Genomic DNA, 17,709 nt, shown 5'->3' with positions numbered 1-17,709 from the left:
CGTCGCCCACTTCGCTTGTCTCACCCACATTTTTCATTAGAGTTCCCCGAAATCTCAGAACTAGGTAATGCCCTTCCTTCGGGGGGTTAAGGATTCCCTGAACCATAAGGTTCGGGGAACCCCTCACCCCTCGAATCTCGCTATTCGGGGGGTGAGGGCTTCCCCGAAAGGCGAGATTCGGGAAACTCCATATCCCCTGAATCTCGTTGTTTGGGGGGTTAGGGGTTTCCCGAACAGTAAGGTTTGGGAAACCCCTCACCCCTAGAATCTCGCTATTCGGGAGGTGAGGGCTTTCCCGAAGGGCAAGATTCGGGGAACCCCATACCCCCCGAATCTCGTTGTTTGGGGGGTTAGGGGTTCCCCGAACCCCCTAACCCCCAGAACAACGAGATTCGGGGGTATGGGGTTCCCCGAATCTCGCCCATCGAGGCTAAGGAGTTTCTTTAAAAATATGAAAATAATGATACCAATGATATAAAATATGAAAGTAAATGATATACAAAATTGAAATCGAACTTACTGAATTTTGCACAGTGAAATTTGGATCAGATTAGGTTGATTTATTGGTATCAAAAATTAAAATTAACTCAAAAACAAAATTAAGATTAAAGCAACATTAATTTAAAAAAAATATATAATATTAATCCAAAGATTTGGAAGACAATGATTCGAAGTAATTTATACACTAAATTATTATATATATATGTATGTATATAATTATAATATATATAGTTATAATATATATAATAATATAATATACATATAATATATAATAATATATATATATATAATAGTATCCATTCTCCCGAACCCATGAGTTCGGGAGAATGGATACAATTGCATTCTATATATTTGTAATAGTATAATATTATATAATAAATTATATAATTGAATTAGGGAGAATTGCATTCTCCCGAATCCATTGCATTCTCCCGAATTTATGATTTCGGGAAAAATAGTTTTTCCCGAATTCATGAGTTCGAGAGAATTGATTTTTCTCGAACGTTGGAGTTCGGACGGTTAAGGATTCCTCGAACCTTGGGGTTCGGGGAATTCCAAATTGCCCGAATTTCTGGATTCGGGGCATCCCCCAACCCCGAACCCCGAGGTTCGAGGCATCCCCTCGCCTCCAAAGCAGTGTATTTTTTATTTTTTAATTCATCTGTCGTGTATGTATATATAAATTATGTGATTAAACTAGTGATAGATGTTATAAATTGTGTTTTTTCTCACCGAAACATGAATACTCATTATTTTCTTTGTCAAACTCTGCGTAAACATTTACAGATAATAACCATCCATCGCTGATAATAATGGCTATGGCGATGAGAACTCGGCTGAGCAATGTTTGATGTTCAATAATAGTGGCTGCTGCTCGGTGTTGAATAATAATGGTTGCGCGATATTTAGTTGTGCGTGAGAAAGTGGCTGTGGCGATGGTGGTCGAGAAAGTGAGTGCACGCGCTTGAAGAGTAATGATGGGTGGTTGAGCGTTAAATATTTAAATAAAGAGCAAATATGAGTTTTTATCTCTGAGTATTTTAGGAATATTAAAAGTGGGTTACAGAGAGCAAAACTTATGGTTGCCGATAGAATTTCCCATACAACTTTGATGTGGAAGAAGGCCAAGACAAATGACTATAATACCCAGGGAGTGCAGACAAATGACCATAACACCCGAACTCTAGCTAAGCTACTTTCCTTAACACCATCGTCACTACTACTATTGTAGAATCTTCAACTACACGAGTCTTTAAACTCAATGCAGTTGCTTCGGAGTGGATTAGCTTACAATAAAAATTAAATTTATAGAATAAATTTTTTAATTATTTAGTATTAGCTCAGTATAAACTCAGTTCAGCCCACCCTAATTTTTCCCAGCCCACTTGCTACAAAAACCCTTCTCTTCTCCTTCCTCTCTCGACCTCGCTCTCGCTCACGGCTCACCCCCGCTGCCTCTCGCTCTCTGCCTCCTCTTCTCTTGCTCGTTCGCTCGTGCTTGCCCTCGCTCTCTGACTCTCTCTTGCTCTCGCTCGCCCTCCGGCTCTCGCTGCCTGCCTCTCGCCCTCGCTCTCTGCCTGACTGCCTCTCTCTTGCTCTCGCTCGCTCTCGCCCTCGCCCCCACGCTCGCTTGGCCAGTCGGCTTCGCCCTCTTGCTCGCTGCCCTGCCTCTGATTCAGGTCTTCGTTTTACCCCCCCAAACTTCCAGATTTGCTTCATTCGAGCCCAGGTATGTTTTCTCTTATTTCAGTTCTTTGATTCTCTCGATTGACAGCTAAATCTAGATAGTTTTTTTTTTTTTTTTTCGCCCATATTTTTTTTCCTTGTTTATGCTTGATTTGTTGTTGAAATCGCTGCCTTTTTTCAGCAAGTTTTAAGTAAGTGATTTTCTGCTAATTTTGTGCCCGCTTGCCTATTTGACTACTGGATTTAGTTGGGAACTTAGGAATTGGCGTGGCTGGAAGCCTGGAATTTGTTATTGTGAATCTGTTATTGAATATTTGAATCCACCGTACTTTTGCTTCTCTTGCTTAAACTCTAGAAATACAGTTGTTGTATTGGACTTGCATTTGCCTCAAATTTTGAGTTGAGTATTTTAATTGTTTGATTATTGAATTGTGCTATTTTTTGTTTGTGTATCTTAGAATTTAGGATGAAACAACAACTTTATGTGAAGAAAGGAAAAACATTGTTATTTTTTTTCAGAAAGAGAGATCATCACACTAGTGAAAGTAATTTAATTCATAGTGAGCAAAATTAATTTAGCACAAGTTTAATGAATTTTTTGTTTCAAAACCTCGTTGAGCTCAAGTTTAATAAAAATTTATTGTACTGACTTTTTGGTTACATAAGAATTTTATTACATTAACTTTTTAAATTTCAGCCCCCCCACCTAAATTCTTGGATCCGCCCCTGTTGCTCCCTGTGCCTCATTCGCCCCCTGAGAGAGAGAGAGAGAGAGAGAGAGAGAGAGAATGCTGGACATAAATCTCTTTAGGGAAGATAAGGGCTACAATCCAGAAATCATACGTGAATCTCAGCGCCGTCGATTTGCTAGCGTTGATCTTGTCGATGAGGTCATTCGCCTCGACAAGGAATGGCGACAGCGTATGAATTTAACTCTCTCTTATGCTTATTAGGCCTTTCTTGTGATTTCAGGTCTCGGAACATCTGTGTATGTATGTATGTATCTTTGATGTCACTTCTTTTTGTTGTTTGTCAGGTCAATTTGAGTTTGAAACTCTCAGGAAAGATTTCAACAAGATAAACAAAGAAGTCGGCAGGCTTAAAATTGTAAGTCTTACGCTTCATTTACTTTGCTCACGGAAAATTTTTTTGCAACTGAAATCCAAGTGTTATGTATATACTTGTTATGCAGGCTTATTTGACTGGTATTCAGCTGTCTTCTAATGAATGATGAGTTAGATTCCTGTCTTGAAATGTTGATTTTTTCAGTTCGATTTTTGTTTTGGTTAAGTGGGTAGTCATTTTCGCATTATTTCTGAAGTTCCGTAACTTTCACGCCAATTACCCATCTGCTTATTTGGATTGATATGTTGAGGGTACTCCCAAGTGGAACTGTAGAGAACTTGCACCTTGGTTTGGATGGTGGTGATTGATAACTTTGTTTAGAGTTTGGAAACAAAGTACAAGATCTGAAACTCGAGTTCCTTTCTATCCTTTTGTTGGGTTAAATGAGATGAAAGGAAAGGAAACTAAGGGAAGGGAATGTGCAGGGACACTTGTTTTGCACAACTTATGCTTGAGAATAGCTATTGTCAAGAACGGCTTTTTGGTAAGATCACAAGGACTTTCATGTAAAAACTGCAAGTTGGTGAATCTTTAATCGGAGGATCCATGTAAGTGTATGTTAAGTTACTTTTGCTAAAAAGCGAATTGGTTCACAGATAACAACAACCCCAATTAGCATTCTTGTTTATGTATCTTTGTATGTTCAAAATAAAAATAATAACTAGGAAATTGCAAGCAAAATGATCTGATACATACAAACTTGACTTGCAAATGCATCTTAGTTTTTATCAATTAACAAAACCTGTTCTAGTAAAAATAAGGGATGTTCCCAATGCACAATGCTTGTTCCTTTTCAAGGGTTGAGGAAGGATTGTCTTTGTATGCAGCCTTCCCCTACTTTTTTTGCAAGAGGCATTTCCACAACTCGAATGTTAGAAATTAGGAGCACAATAGGATCGGTTCTTGCCAATTCTAACACCCTCCCTCAAGAAAACACCCACAACAGAAAATGTAAACTGGAAATGCAAGAACAGTAAAAGAGATTAAGTAAGAAACATCAAAGCAAACATCAGGCGCAAGAAGTTATCCTGGTTCGAACTGATCAAAGATCAGTTCTACATCCAGCAGCAAATCCCAAGAGCAAATCCACTAGAAACCTTGAAACAGATTACAAGATACCCACAACTCCCTATCACACAAGTTCACCGCCCATTCCACAAGAGATTACAATGACTTTCCCACACTCAAAGCCTTTTCTCCCTCTCGGCAATCTCACTTGTATTCAGAGACAGAATTGAGTGAATGAATGTTATGTCCGACTTCCAGCCCTCGCCTCCTATTTATAAACCATAGGGGCGTTAATTACAATACCTACTATTTAGCCTATTCAAAGACTAAAATATCCCTTATAATATAACATCTAAGTTAACTAATCTAACTTAGGAAAAATCCAGCCACATTCATTCTTCTAACAGGTTCTATTCTTCATCTTCTAGACAGAAATCTTCATGCAAAAAACCCAACATCTAACCCATGACCATTTGGTTACAAAGGAGCAGCCTTATTATTGCTATAAGACTCAACCTCATTCTTAATAAAATAAGGAATTCACCAATCTAGACAAACATATTAGTAGTTTTACAATCAATAATAATTTCCCAAAACTAAGGAACTTACATGGCAATGCTAACAAAAGATTATGCACTTAAATTTTGAGAATGATATGAAACTCATTGTTGAGATTTTGGAAGCTCAAACATTTCATTTTGAAAATCTTGCTCGTTTTTTATATGAATTAAGTACGGATATTAGTCGGACACTCCAAATTATGTGTAAAACATGTTAAAATGGCATGTTCTAATTTATTTTTATTATTACTATTATTTGATTTTGGATGTGATGTGTGTTTTGAACTGTGGATATGCAACAGGCACGCTTATGCAAGAGTTGGATGCACTTGAGGACATACAGAGATTATAAATATAGTTTTGAAAATAATATTTTGGCTAAAATTCTTTTGGGTAGGGATTAAAAAAATACTAATCAAAACCAATTTCAATTCTAAAAAAAGTAGCTATTTTTGTAATTATACCTTTTTTTCAATAATTTTAGTGTTTTTGGTTATTATGTTTATGAATATTATTTCTAAAAAAATTATTCCATTGTCATCTTTTATGTCCATTTTTGTATCCATATTTTTTATTCTAGATTGATTTGTGAACTGTTCTGCTTTTGCTTGGCTTTCCACTCTGGCTGCTGAAGTTTTCCCTCTCTTGGACTGTCTCTCATCATAAACTCCATCAGTATTGTTGTTTTCTCTTACTCTAATGCTTCCATGGATTGTCTCTCTTTCATGCTTTCTTGAACTGTTTTTTTATATTTTGACTTTTGTTTCTCAATTGATCTATTGAGTTTGTTTTTTTTATTTTTGTGCCTTAATTGATTTACTTATCTAGACATTGTATTCTTTACTACTATGCACATTTTCTTCCACTTCATTAACTATATGTTTTTCTCCTCTAGACAACTTTTCTCTTTATGTATTCACATTTTAACTCGTGTAGACATATTTCTCTTCTACTTTGATTGGAAACACTGATATAAAATTAAAAAGAGAGGGGCATGAGAAGGAAGCTTGGATCTCTGGTTAAAAGAGGTTAAAAATTGTAGTTTCCTAATGCAGATAGAGAGGAGGGTCTTGAGTAACTAGAAATGATGACCACAAATACGAAGAATGTTGGCCCCTTAGGTGGTTCTATTTGATTCAAGAGAAGAATAAATTGGGTCAACAAATTTTTTTCTCAAATTTAACTTCTTTTAAATCATTAATTATTTCCTCTAAAAGATATGATGATGACCACAAATATGAAGAATATTTGGTTAAGGAGGGGGGCTGATTGAATCAGTAAAAACTTTCTCAATTTTAGGTTATTCTCTATTTATATGTTTTTTTTTTTGGGTGTAAAAAATATGATGATGACCACGAGTATGAAGAATGTTGGTCCCTTAGGTTTTGGTATATGATTAAGAAGGGGGTGAATCGAGTCAATAAATTTTCTCTCAATTTTAACTTTTTTTAAATCTTTAATCTCTTTTCCTTTGTGAAAGATATATAATAAATTTAAGCACAACCACACAATGAGCACAGGAAGATTTCTAGCATTTCAGTGCCACATACACCTACATCCACTTCTACGAGGTCCAAGCTAACCTTGTGTTGAGCTAAAAATTTTAGGTTTTTCTATCCAAGTTCTTTTTGGAGACTTGTACATTCACCCCTAGATACAAAGAATCTAAGGACAAATTAAATCAAAAGAATATACTTTATAGTCCGTTGAAATGTCAAGACCTTTCTCTCTTTTGTAAAGATTGGATTCTTCAGCTTTGGAGGCGTCTTGTTCACTTTTACTTGATGAGACTTGTCTTTGCCTTTTTAGAGGATTTGGCTTTAATGCACTTGTTTATTAGCGTACTTTTGTCTTTATGAGGGCTTATTTATGGTCTGCAACTTTTGGCTTGCCCTTAATGGCTATATTGGCTGAAAGAGAGAGATTGTGCCAAATTTTCTGTGTTTCATACAGTACAAAGCTAGTCGTTAGAGCCCAACAGTTGATTGTTGGATTGATTTTGCAACCTTTATATCAACTGTTCATGAGGACAGTAAACTGCTGGGTCTACTTAAGCAAGAAACAGTTAAACATGTAAAGGCAAAATCCCCGAGAGATTAACTATCACTTTGGACAGTCCACTCCAAGATCGATGGTGAGTGCCTCAGACAAAATGTAGGATAGTACATTTATCTGGAAGGTCTACTGTGGCACATGGCAGTAGATTGTGAGGTTATCGATTCCAGTAACCTAATTACCTTGATGAGCCAAAGGACAGTCAACTGTGGCGTGTTTGCACTTAGGTTCCCTTGGAACATTGATTGTGCAAGAAGTTTAGTTGGCTGTAGGTTGACTGCATAAACTAATGACCATAGGTTGATTGTTCCATCCAACGGTCAACTCTAGGAAACAATGAGTAGATGATCTCAACTATTTTGTTGGCTGCCAAGTTTTAAGCTTGATCGGATCTAGGAGTTTTTCTAAGGCATAGTTTTGAGTTTTGAAAACATGTATTTAGCCTCACAATTATTGTTAATCACAAAACAAGAATTAGGGGGTCCTTAATAAACAAATTGTGCAAGTATCTCAACAAAGAAGAGTTGCTCTCATTTTGGAGAACTTACAAAGAATTACATATTTTTTGCATCTATTGGTCATTTTCATAGATTAGAGCCAAAATAGTAGATAGTTTACTACTGTTGCAACCCCTTGATTTTTTATGGCACCACAACAATGAGCACAACAATAAGTCTAATGAAAGAAGAAGATGAATGTCTCATATAATGATTAGAATTTTGCTGTAAACATCATTAGATTAGAGGGTAGCATGTGTAGTTCTTCACAATAATTGAAGACATTATGGTGAATGACAAACTCCATTTAAGTGAGGCTAGCCTCATGAGAAGCTAGATGTGAAGACATTCTATAACGGAACCTAGGCAGCTTTCCTGAGATTGACTTTTGTATCCAAGAATGACTCTGAAAAGTCTGTTGAAACATTGTCATTGTATTTTGGAGGTTGAAGTGTCTTCTAGAAGGGAGGAAAATTGTTCCTAGCCTTTTCAACTTGAAAAGTTTCATGGTTCCCTAGTGGAAACATTTTAGTGTCCAGAACTAGAATGACCATAGGAGCAAATCTAAGAAATGTCTTCTAGAAGACTTCCTGAAATTGATAATGAAGTTGCCTCAGCTGGTTTGTTGGATTGCACGTAGCTGAATATTGACATCATCAGGTTGAGAAGCATGTTGCCAGACCATGCTAATAGCATGGTTATATGCAAATTAGTCCATTCCAAAGCATAGTATGCTTTCATTCAAAATTGAGAAATCTATAAGTTCTGTAATTTCAAATGATTTATTAGGAGGGAAAAAATCAAATATAATGAAATGAAATCTTGTGGGAGTGGAATTTTTGGAAGAGGAAATATATATATAATTGTCCTTAGAGATGTCAAACCAGCCAATTGGCCTATGGTTCTACTTGGCTTGGCTCAACTCGTTATTGTAACGAGCTAGGCTGAGCCTAGTATTTTTGGGCCCACAATCTGGTTTGTCTAAGAGCTCGACTTGGCTTAGGCCTGTGGGTCCATAAGCTCGGCTTGTGGGCGTGATTGTTAGGCTTGATTGAATTTTGATTTTATAGAAAAGAAAATTATAAATAATTTAATTTTAAATTTGAATTTTTTATATTTAATTTAATAACTCTAATATTTTAAAATTTATATAGACAATGTCACATATTCACAATGACAATCAATAAATCTCAAATGATCTAATCTCCTATGCAATTTTACAATTTTTACAAGAAAATTTATCTCATACAAAAGCCATAATCACCTTAAAAAAATTCTAAATATATAAATAAATATATATCTCATACACAATTGTTGGAGATTGAATTCAAAATATGAAGTGGTTTTCATAACTTTTAAATATTTACAAAAATTAATACTATTTTTAAAAGTGGATTTGGAAATTATTAAAAATTTCAATTTTCAAACTATTAACTTCTGCATTCTAAATTTTTTATTTTTGCAAGTAGAATTTGCATTTTTTAAAATATTTTTATATCTTAGATATTAATTAAATAAATATTTTTTTAAAAAATTATTTTCAAACTATTTTAAAAATATTGGCCTAGAGGGCTTTTGCTGAGCTCTGCTTGTTAAGGCTCACAAGCCGGGGATTGGCATAGTTGGGAGCTTGACAGGTTGGCTGAACCCACTCTACATGGGCTCAAGGGCTTAGTTGGACCCTTGGTTTGGTTAATGGGTTGGAACCAAGATCACCCTAGCTCATTGAACAATGGCCAAACGACAAGCCCAGGCTGGGCCGACCCCTTTGACATGCCCAATTGTTCTTGATCCTTGGAGATGATTGATTCGAACAAAAAATAAATTCATTGGGTACTTATTACTGGCCCAGTTGACATACCTAATTGTCCTTGATGCTTTGAGATGATTTATTTGAACCAAAAGTAAATTCATTGGATATTTATTTTTTTAAAGAAACTTACTCTATAAAAGTATCTTGGCTTCTAGCAATAACTGTACAACTCCCTCCATTATACTACATTCTAAAATGTCCTTTGTTCCTCTTCTTTCTTGACGTACTTGAGTTCCAAGTAGGAGTGGTTGGGACCAAAATGAAGCTCAGGTGTTTGCAATGGTGAAGGCCATGTGACCTTGACTGCTGAGATGATACACTTTCTGATTGACATGCTCAGTATGGTTTAGAACTGAATTCAGTTTCTACATGATAAAGAAATGGCATCTTCTTGTTTTTCTTTTTGTTTTTTCTTTCCTTCTTTTGTCCTATTTATTGGGGTTTCTTAAGTTATGAACTGCTATTATGATTGAATTTGGAGCAGGCTGGTGAGGATGCAAGTGAAATGATTAAAAGTACCGAGGACAATAAAGAGTTGACTGCCAAAAAAGAAGTAGAGGTCCAAGAGGCCCGGGCAGCACTGTATTCCAAATTGGAAATAATTGGAAACCTTGTCCATGATTCTGTTCCAGTAAGCAATGATGAGGTAAGTTTTAAAAGGCAATTTCATTCTGTTCACTAAAATTTGTAATCTTGAATTTAAGAGCTTCAAAATTTTTGTAGGCAAATAATGCTATAATTCGATCTTGGGGAGAGAAAAGGTCAGAATCCAATTTAAAGAATCATGTTGAGCTGGTTGAACTTCTTGGAATTGCTGATTCGAAGAAAGGTATTGCATTGGGTGGTTTATCATTTTCTTCCCTGGTTATTTGGTAGACTGGCCTGCTATTAGGTTGTGGTAAAATTGATCTTGTAAGTACCATTTTTATCTTGCTGTCTGCTTTAGTCCATGTTACTGTACAATCTTGTTTGTAAATCATCTTGCATTCAGTTTAGTGAATTATGTTTAGCTTGACTGGAATGCTTGAGTGGAAGAAAAATGAGAAAAATTTTAATTCTTTGGATTTTTCTAATCGTTGGTTCATCTTCCTCCTGAATGCTTCATTTCATGTTGCAATACTAGGTAGTTTTAATTTAGGAAGTCTTGTAGTCAATTGCTTTTGCTCAATGTTTTGTCATAAATGTTCTCCCAGAACAAATAATTTGATTAATAAAGATGGACATTGTGAGCAAATAGGAGGCTTTGCCCCTTGGATTTGTGCCAATTGGTCTGGCCTATTGTAAATAGTTTCTTTTCTGGCCTATTGTAAATAGTTTTTTTTTTCTTTTTTTTAATTATTTGGAAACTCCCTCAAATATCTTGATTTTTTGTTTCGTTATAGACTTATCAAACCTTCTCGTGGTTATATGCTGTCTATGGCTTCTATCAGTTAAAATTTGATTTATGGTTTCCTCATTAGATTTATTTGTTTGCTTACACAATTGAGCTGGAAATGTCTAGGTGCTAACGTAGCAGGAGGCAGAGGTTTCTATCTGAAAGGTGATGGTGTGCGCCTTAATCAAGCTTTAATTAACTTTGGTCTTGATTTTTTGGAGAAAAGAGGATTCACTGCATTGCAGACTCCATTCTTCATGAGGAAAGATATCATGGCAAAGTGTGCTCAATTAGCACAATTTGATGAAGAACTTTACAAGGTAAGACATCTCTTATTTAGTTGTTAATATCAAATGACTAAGATACCATTTGTTGTCTAACTGCAAACTGAATGGGTCTTTAACCTTTTTGATATGTAGTGAAATGTTCATTTACTAGTAAGCCCATCAAATAGAAATATTTCTAGCATGAGCTACAGTATTACTAGTTCTTGAATTAAGTTAGCATGTTTTTTTGGCTAGTTTTATGGGCATTGTTATTTTGTAAAAAATTATATGAGCTTGAACCAAGTTTTAATTGTCATGTAGTACCAGAAAACTGGTGAAGCAAGGAAAAATTGATGTATTCAGTTAATAGTTCTGCGACTCAGGATAGACAGGTGTTTACATTTCATTATATTGATTTATAGAATTGAATTAATAGTCAGTGACTTAAGAGAAGACTTGTATGTCTGAAATTTTTGTTATATTAATAGTCCTGCGTGCTTGTATTTAATATTTTTGCTTCATCATGGAGCAACAGAAGATTGATGTGCTACTTGATTTTGTTTTATTTTATTCTTTGATAAGCAGTAAAAGAACTGCTGATTACTTTCCTCTTTTTGCTTTATTTTCATTTTGCTATAGGTAACTGGTGAGGGAGATGACAAATATTTGATTGCTACAGCTGAGCAGCCACTCTGTGCTTATCATCTAGATGATTGGATCCATCCATCACAGCTACCACTAAGGTCATACAACAACCTTCATGGATGACAGATCCTTTATATCTACTGAAGAATAGTGGTTTTTGTTTGATTTACTCTTTTCTTTATATAAGCATGTGCTTTGGTCGCTTTTTGTTGAGTTTATGACTTATGACTTACCAGATATGCTGGGTACTCGTCTTGCTTCCGTAAAGAAGCTGGGTCACATGGTCGGGATACTCTTGGAATTTTCCGGGTTCATCAATTTGAGAAAGTGGAGCAGTTCTGTATTACCAGCCCAAACGGCAATGAATCTTGGGACATGCATGAGGAAATGATTAAAAACTCTGAGGAGTTTTACAAGATGGTATAGAACTTTTTTCTCTTAGAATTTCTTGGGAATGATGGCTATATATAGTCAGTTACTCCTTTTTTTTTTCTTCTTTTGCAATTAGTACAACATTCTGATGATTTTTTCTACAGCAACAATATCAAGTCTTAATCCCAGGTGGAGGTTATGAGTTACTAGATTGTAGAAACTTTTTATTGGCACTTGTTTAGGTCATATTCTCATGTTTTCCAGATGTTTTACTTAAAAGCAAGTATTTTGGACTGGGCTTTCTGTTTATTGCTAAACTCATTTCATGTGCATGGATGAAAAAATTGGGCTCCTGTAAGCAGGCTACATAATCTTATCTTTCTTTCCGTTCCTTTTCTTTTCTTTTTTCTGTTAGATATTATCTGTCAAACTTCTTAAGAGGATATGATGACTTCTTTTTTTTGTTCACTAAGTTTTTTTTTTCCCAAGTGACGAAGTCTTTTTGTTGCAGCTAAAATTACCCTATCAAGTTGTTGCCATTGTATCTGGTGCTTTAAATGATGCAGCAGCAAAAAAGTACGATTTGGAGGGATGGTTTCCTGCATCCAGTACTTACAGGGAGCTTGTGTCATGTTCAAATTGTACTGACTATCAGTCCAGGAGATTGGAGATTCGATATGGACAGAAAAAGGTAGAGATATTATCTGTTTTGTGTTTTTTTTTTGTTTTCTTTTATTAAATGGATTATCTATATTTACTTATGATAAAATCTTTATTAAGAGATTGGTTGTAACCCTGTCCCTGCGCAAACGGGCAAGTTAAACAAATGGATTTCTTGAAATTTTGGCGTTGCACTTAGCTGCAATAAACAACTTTGTCAAGAAAAGATGCATGTATACTCCCTGCAAGGCTTGCCATTTCCATTGCCATCACTTGTTTGAGCATTTCTTCACGAGAGGTGATGGATACGTTTGGTTGGTATGTTTTTGCAGAGTAACGAGCAGGTGAAGCAGTATGTTCACTTGTTGAACTCGACCCTAAGCGCAACAGAGAGGACGATGTGCTGCATACTTGAGAATTACCAGAAGGAGGAGGGCGTTGAGGTACCGGAGGTCCTGCGAGAATTCATGGGTGGGAAGACCTTCCTGCCCTTCTTGAACAACAACAACCCGGCCACCAAAGAAGCCAAGGGGAAGAAATCCAAGGCCTAACCAAAAGGTAAATTGAAGATTGTGTTTTTCACCTTATTGTGTCCCTTTGATGACTGACATACATACGCATATTTTGGATTATTATAAGATGGATGGAACCTTTCTTCTTAGTGGCTGTGGCTGTGGTTCCCTTAGACAATGTTAAATGAAAATTTGAGAGAGTATGCTGTAATTGTATGCTCTATTTGATGCTTTGATGAAACAAACTAATTTTATTAAAAGCCCCGTCAGCAGCAAATAGCCAGCCAGCCATATCAGAGGAGTAGAATTAATGTGCTTTTCTGTGCAATCAGGTTTTGTGTTTGCTGTTAGGAGGCCAACCTGCGTTGCATGGCATATGCTTGCATCATGCTACATGAACCTATTGAAAGGTGAAAAAAAAATAAATAAATAAACAGATTATTACAATAATCGAATGAGTGGGGGTTAATTTTCAATGAATGAGGGGTATTTTCGTCATTTGAATTTTAAGTGTGTGAACCTATGGGTGTGGGTACAAGTAGCAAAATCCTGGTAACAATGCCCTTTTGTCTGTGGCACGGTATTTAACTGTCCATTTAAGAAATATATGGACAAAATCTTAATTGTAAGATTATGTCAAGAGATGTCTCCTGTTCCTTTTTAAGACAACGGTTGTCTTAATCTTAATGGCACGTGACTTCTTAGTTTGAGATAAAGTAAAATAAAATTTAGATTTTTTATTTAAAGGATAAGTATAGATTTATTTGTTTAATTGTTTTTAAAAATTCTTTCAAATAGTTATCCTTAATATTGGAAAGATTAAATGGAATTTGAATTAGATTCTAGATTTTTGATCAAATCCTGATTATATATATATATGTATGTATACATAAAAATTAGTCAGAGAAAAATACATGGTTAAATTTATATTTTTTGTTTTTGTAATTTTACATTTTTTTAATGTGGCTATTTAAAATTTTCGCTTTTTTAATTATACATTTGTTTGTATATTATCAAATCAATTTAATATTTATATTTTGACATATAAAAAATTGGAGTTAGGCTGATTTATCTAATTTTATTTTTTTTATACATCAAAATATAAAAATTAAATTAACTCAAAAAAATAAATTTAGGGATGTAATTAAAATAACAAAAAATTAAAATAATTACATAAAAAAAAATATAAAAATACAATAGAAAAAATATGAGTTTAGTCATTTATATGTATATATATGATGATACATCTTTACCCAATCAGCTCTTGATTGGGTTGTCCAAAATAATATATTTTTATATGATCATTTTCAAATTCATGTATGTAATAATAGATCCTCATTGGGCTTCTCACGTGCGTTAATATGTATGGTACATGTTTAATTGTGCAAGAAACCCAACAATGTGGCCGAGGAGGACATCTTCCACGTCCATGACCAAGAATTGGACCCAAACTTGGGCTCATGTCCACATCATCTCGAAAACCCAAGTAAATAAATAAAAAAAAAAATAGCCCATTGATTCATCTGGCATGATCATAATCATCTATTAGCCTTGAATTTCATCATTCATGTGACATGATTATGGTCTTTTATAAGGGCATGAATTCCAACAGTTAGGTACTGAATTAATTGTATTATTATTGTGTCATTTTCTCTTGAATTTTGTGACTAACTTGATCATCAAAGGACATATTAGGGGATAAAGCGCCACTTCTTTTTGCCAGTTGAGCAAGTCTTTGACAAGCTCTAGGTCAAGTATAACTAGAAACATCTCAGTGTTGAGGAAAGCTAGCTAAAAGCACAAATCTAGAATGAATCTGGTGATGATCGACTATAAGTAAGGTCGATCTTGAGATTTTAGAGGCCTATGTGAAATTTGATTTTAGGGGTCTAAACAAAATTTTATATAAAATTCTCAATATTTAAAATAAAATTACATGTAACAAATACAAATAATTTTTTTTATTATTATATAAAAACATTCAAAATTACCACAATAATAGTTTAAAATTTATAATATTTCACTTTAAATGTACTCTTCAAGCATTTTTAGATGAAAAATCAACAATTAAACTATTATAATCAATTTGTTCCAACATATGTTTTTCAATAGACACCATCGCTAATCTATTCAACTTTTCTTGTGACATTGTTGATTGAAGGTAAAATTTTATTAATTTCAACTTTGAGAAATTTCGTTCTGCAAAAACAACTGTAACTGGTATAATCAGACACCATCACCAATCCATTCAACAATGTAACTGGTATGTTTTTTTTTTTATTATATAAAAACATTCAAAATTATCACAATAAAGTTTAAAATTTATAATATTTTAATTACTTTAAATTTACTCTTCTAGTATTTTTAGATGAAAAATCAACAATTAAACTATTATAATCAATTTGTTCCAACATATATTTTTCAATAAACACCATCGCCAATCCATTCAACTTTTCTTGTGACATTGTTGATCGAAGGTAAAATTTTATCAATTTCAACTTTGAGAAACTTCGTTCTGCAAAAGCAACTGTAACTGGTATGGTCAGAAGTATTTTATACGCGATCCACACATTTGAAAAATAACAATCCATTGTCTTCACATAGTCTAACACTTCAATTACCTTCTTGGTCTCTTTTGGCAAACATCTCACAATTTTTAGTTTAGAGAATAACTCTTATCCATCAATACCTGAATCCGTCTTGTATTTTAAAAATTCTTCTAACTTATCACACGATCTCTCTAAACAATCATCATTTGTAGAATATAATTTTTTTCAAATCGAATAGAAATTCAAAAACATTTTCATATTCTTGAAGTTATTCAAACCTACACTTAAGCGAAAAAAGAGCTTGATCAACTACATATAAGAAATAATCGACTCTAAAAGATTCTTCAGCTGAATGTGTTATCAATGTTTCAGAAATAGGATGCCAATTGTTAACTTGGACATGAAAATGTTTTTGATACTAATTTTTACTAGACATACATTACATGCATCATACATTTTTCTCATTTTTTTCTCCTTTTTATCATAAACAAAAAAAATATGGTAGACAAGTTTAAAAATATCTAAAACATGGAAATTCAATACAAAAACATCCAGTAGGTAATACATGCCAAAATATCCAAAACAAAAATACATCAATGTAAAACATCTAAAACCTAGGGGGTCGAGGAATGAGAAGAACTGTCCCTTGGATGACGAACTAATAACTCTTCTAAGTTTCTTATCTGATCCCTAAGACTGTCAAGGTATTATTTGGCTTGGAGATGATTGTAGTTAATCTTGTTGTTTAAGGATTACAGTTGAGTCCCAAAAGAAGCTTGTATAGCCAAAACGTCATCGAATCTCTGAGTCATGAAAGCAAAGTCTTCAACAATAGTGGACTGAAGAGATGCTAGCATATCTGGTGTGACTCGAGTCGATGGTCCGGCATCGAAGGCAACGAGAGCGTCTTCATCTTCTTCTTCCTCATCTTTTCCTCGGCTTGCGCATCCATCTCAAAACTGAATCTTTGGTGATGATTGATCATTTTTTGTGTAAGCGTCGATGAAGAGGTCACTTCAAAACTCCGAGTCCTGAAACGAAACCAAACAGCCACCACTCCCAACAAGATTCGAACTACCGAGTGATCGAACCTCCCCATCAGGACCCTTCTGACGCTTCTTATGCCGAACCAACTCTTCAAAAATTGTAAGCTCCCCGAGATCTGTCTTCAGAGTCGTGGTCTCAACAACCACAAGAGTGGGTTGTGCGGTGGGGGTAGCAGGCAATGTTTTAAAAACCGGACCGGAGAGCGAACTTGCCTATTAATTGGGTCACGGGTCAGTTGGTCCGACCGGTTAGACCGGAGTGGTCCGACCGGATGATGTCATATATATATATATTTTATAATTAAATAATATATATATTTGAAATACTAATATTATATATATTATTATGAGAAATGCTATTATTAACTAATATACAACTAATATTTTTTATATAATTGTTATATATGTTGTTAAAAAATTAATTAAGAATTAAAAATTTAAAAATAAGTGTGAGAAATGCTATTATTAACTAATATGCAACTAATATTTTATATATAATTGTTATATATGTTGTTAAAAAATTAATTAAGAATTAAAAAATTAAAAATAAGTGTGAGGGTGAAAAAAACCGGGGTCAATCCGGTTCCCGGTTCGATCGGATTTTGACCGATTTTGACCGGGTTGATGAAGATTTAGTTTTTTTATGTCAAACCGGACCGGATAGGCCACCGGTTCCCGATTTTTCCGGTCCGATCCGGTTTTTAAAACAATGGTAGCAGGTACTGGCGCAACAAAATCCCTCCCAGCTCCTTTATTCGCCAAATCGAATAGATATTCAAATCAAATAAATTAAAAAATTAAAAATGTCTAATCATGTATAATTATTATACATATTTCGTATGAAAATAATTAAACATCTTTAACATTTCTATAGAAAATATGTGTATGGTATAAACATTTAAAAATTCTTTCTATAGAATTCATTTTTCAAGGGGTGGCGTGGTTTTTATTTTCTAAGAAATCATTACCTAGAATTAAATTCTAAGTAATGCAATCAAACAAGACCTAAATGTTTCGTAACATATTTATTTTATATATA

The 17,709-nt window shown here is 34.4% G+C and overlaps 2 protein-coding genes across 2 annotated transcripts; one reads left to right on the top strand and one right to left on the bottom strand.

The window, feature by feature from the left end:
- The first annotated feature begins 1,870 nt into the window (after positions 1–1,870).
- Positions 1,871–13,335, top strand: LOC127806470 (serine--tRNA ligase). Its single transcript, XM_052343793.1, has 10 exons — positions 1,871–2,230; positions 2,885–3,108; positions 3,224–3,294; positions 9,730–9,891; positions 9,969–10,074; positions 10,747–10,940; positions 11,526–11,629; positions 11,768–11,951; positions 12,415–12,594; positions 12,896–13,335. Exons 2-10 carry the CDS (start codon positions 2,976–2,978, stop codon positions 13,112–13,114), a joined length of 1,353 nt encoding a protein of 450 aa, XP_052199753.1. The 5' UTR covers positions 1,871–2,230; positions 2,885–2,975; the 3' UTR covers positions 13,115–13,335.
- A 2,161-nt stretch (positions 13,336–15,496) lies between these two features.
- LOC127805581 (uncharacterized) lies at positions 15,497–16,080 on the bottom strand. The gene is made up of 3 exons (XM_052342334.1): positions 16,068–16,080; positions 15,900–15,972; positions 15,497–15,590 (listed from the first exon to the last, which is right to left on the bottom strand). Exons 1-3 carry the CDS (start codon positions 16,078–16,080, stop codon positions 15,497–15,499), a joined length of 180 nt encoding a protein of 59 aa, XP_052198294.1.
- Positions 16,081–17,709: the final 1,629 nt, after the last annotated feature.

This window comes from Diospyros lotus, chromosome 7 (genome assembly GCF_014633365.1).
Source record: "Diospyros lotus cultivar Yz01 chromosome 7, ASM1463336v1, whole genome shotgun sequence".
Classification (NCBI taxonomy): Eukaryota; Viridiplantae; Streptophyta; class Magnoliopsida; order Ericales; family Ebenaceae; genus Diospyros; species Diospyros lotus.
Note: the sequence above shows the minus strand (reverse complement) of the source record. Positions and strands in the feature narration are given on the sequence as shown.

Excerpts from the sequence above, each read along its gene's own strand:
- LOC127806470 (XM_052343793.1), top strand. The coding sequence starts at position 2,976 with ATGCTGGACATAAATCTCTTTAGGGAAGATAAGGGCTACAATCCAGAA. Across the intron at positions 10,941-11,525 it reads TTGATGAAGAACTTTACAAG|GTAACTGGTGAGGGAGATGA; the intron begins GTAAGACATCTC and ends ATTTTGCTATAG. Across the intron at positions 12,595-12,895 it reads TTCGATATGGACAGAAAAAG|AGTAACGAGCAGGTGAAGCA; the intron begins GTAGAGATATTA and ends ATGTTTTTGCAG.
- LOC127805581 (XM_052342334.1), bottom strand. Across the intron at positions 15,591-15,899 it reads TTTTCGCTTAAGTGTAGGTT|AACGAAGTTTCTCAAAGTTG; the intron begins TGAATAACTTCA and ends TTGCTTTTGCAG.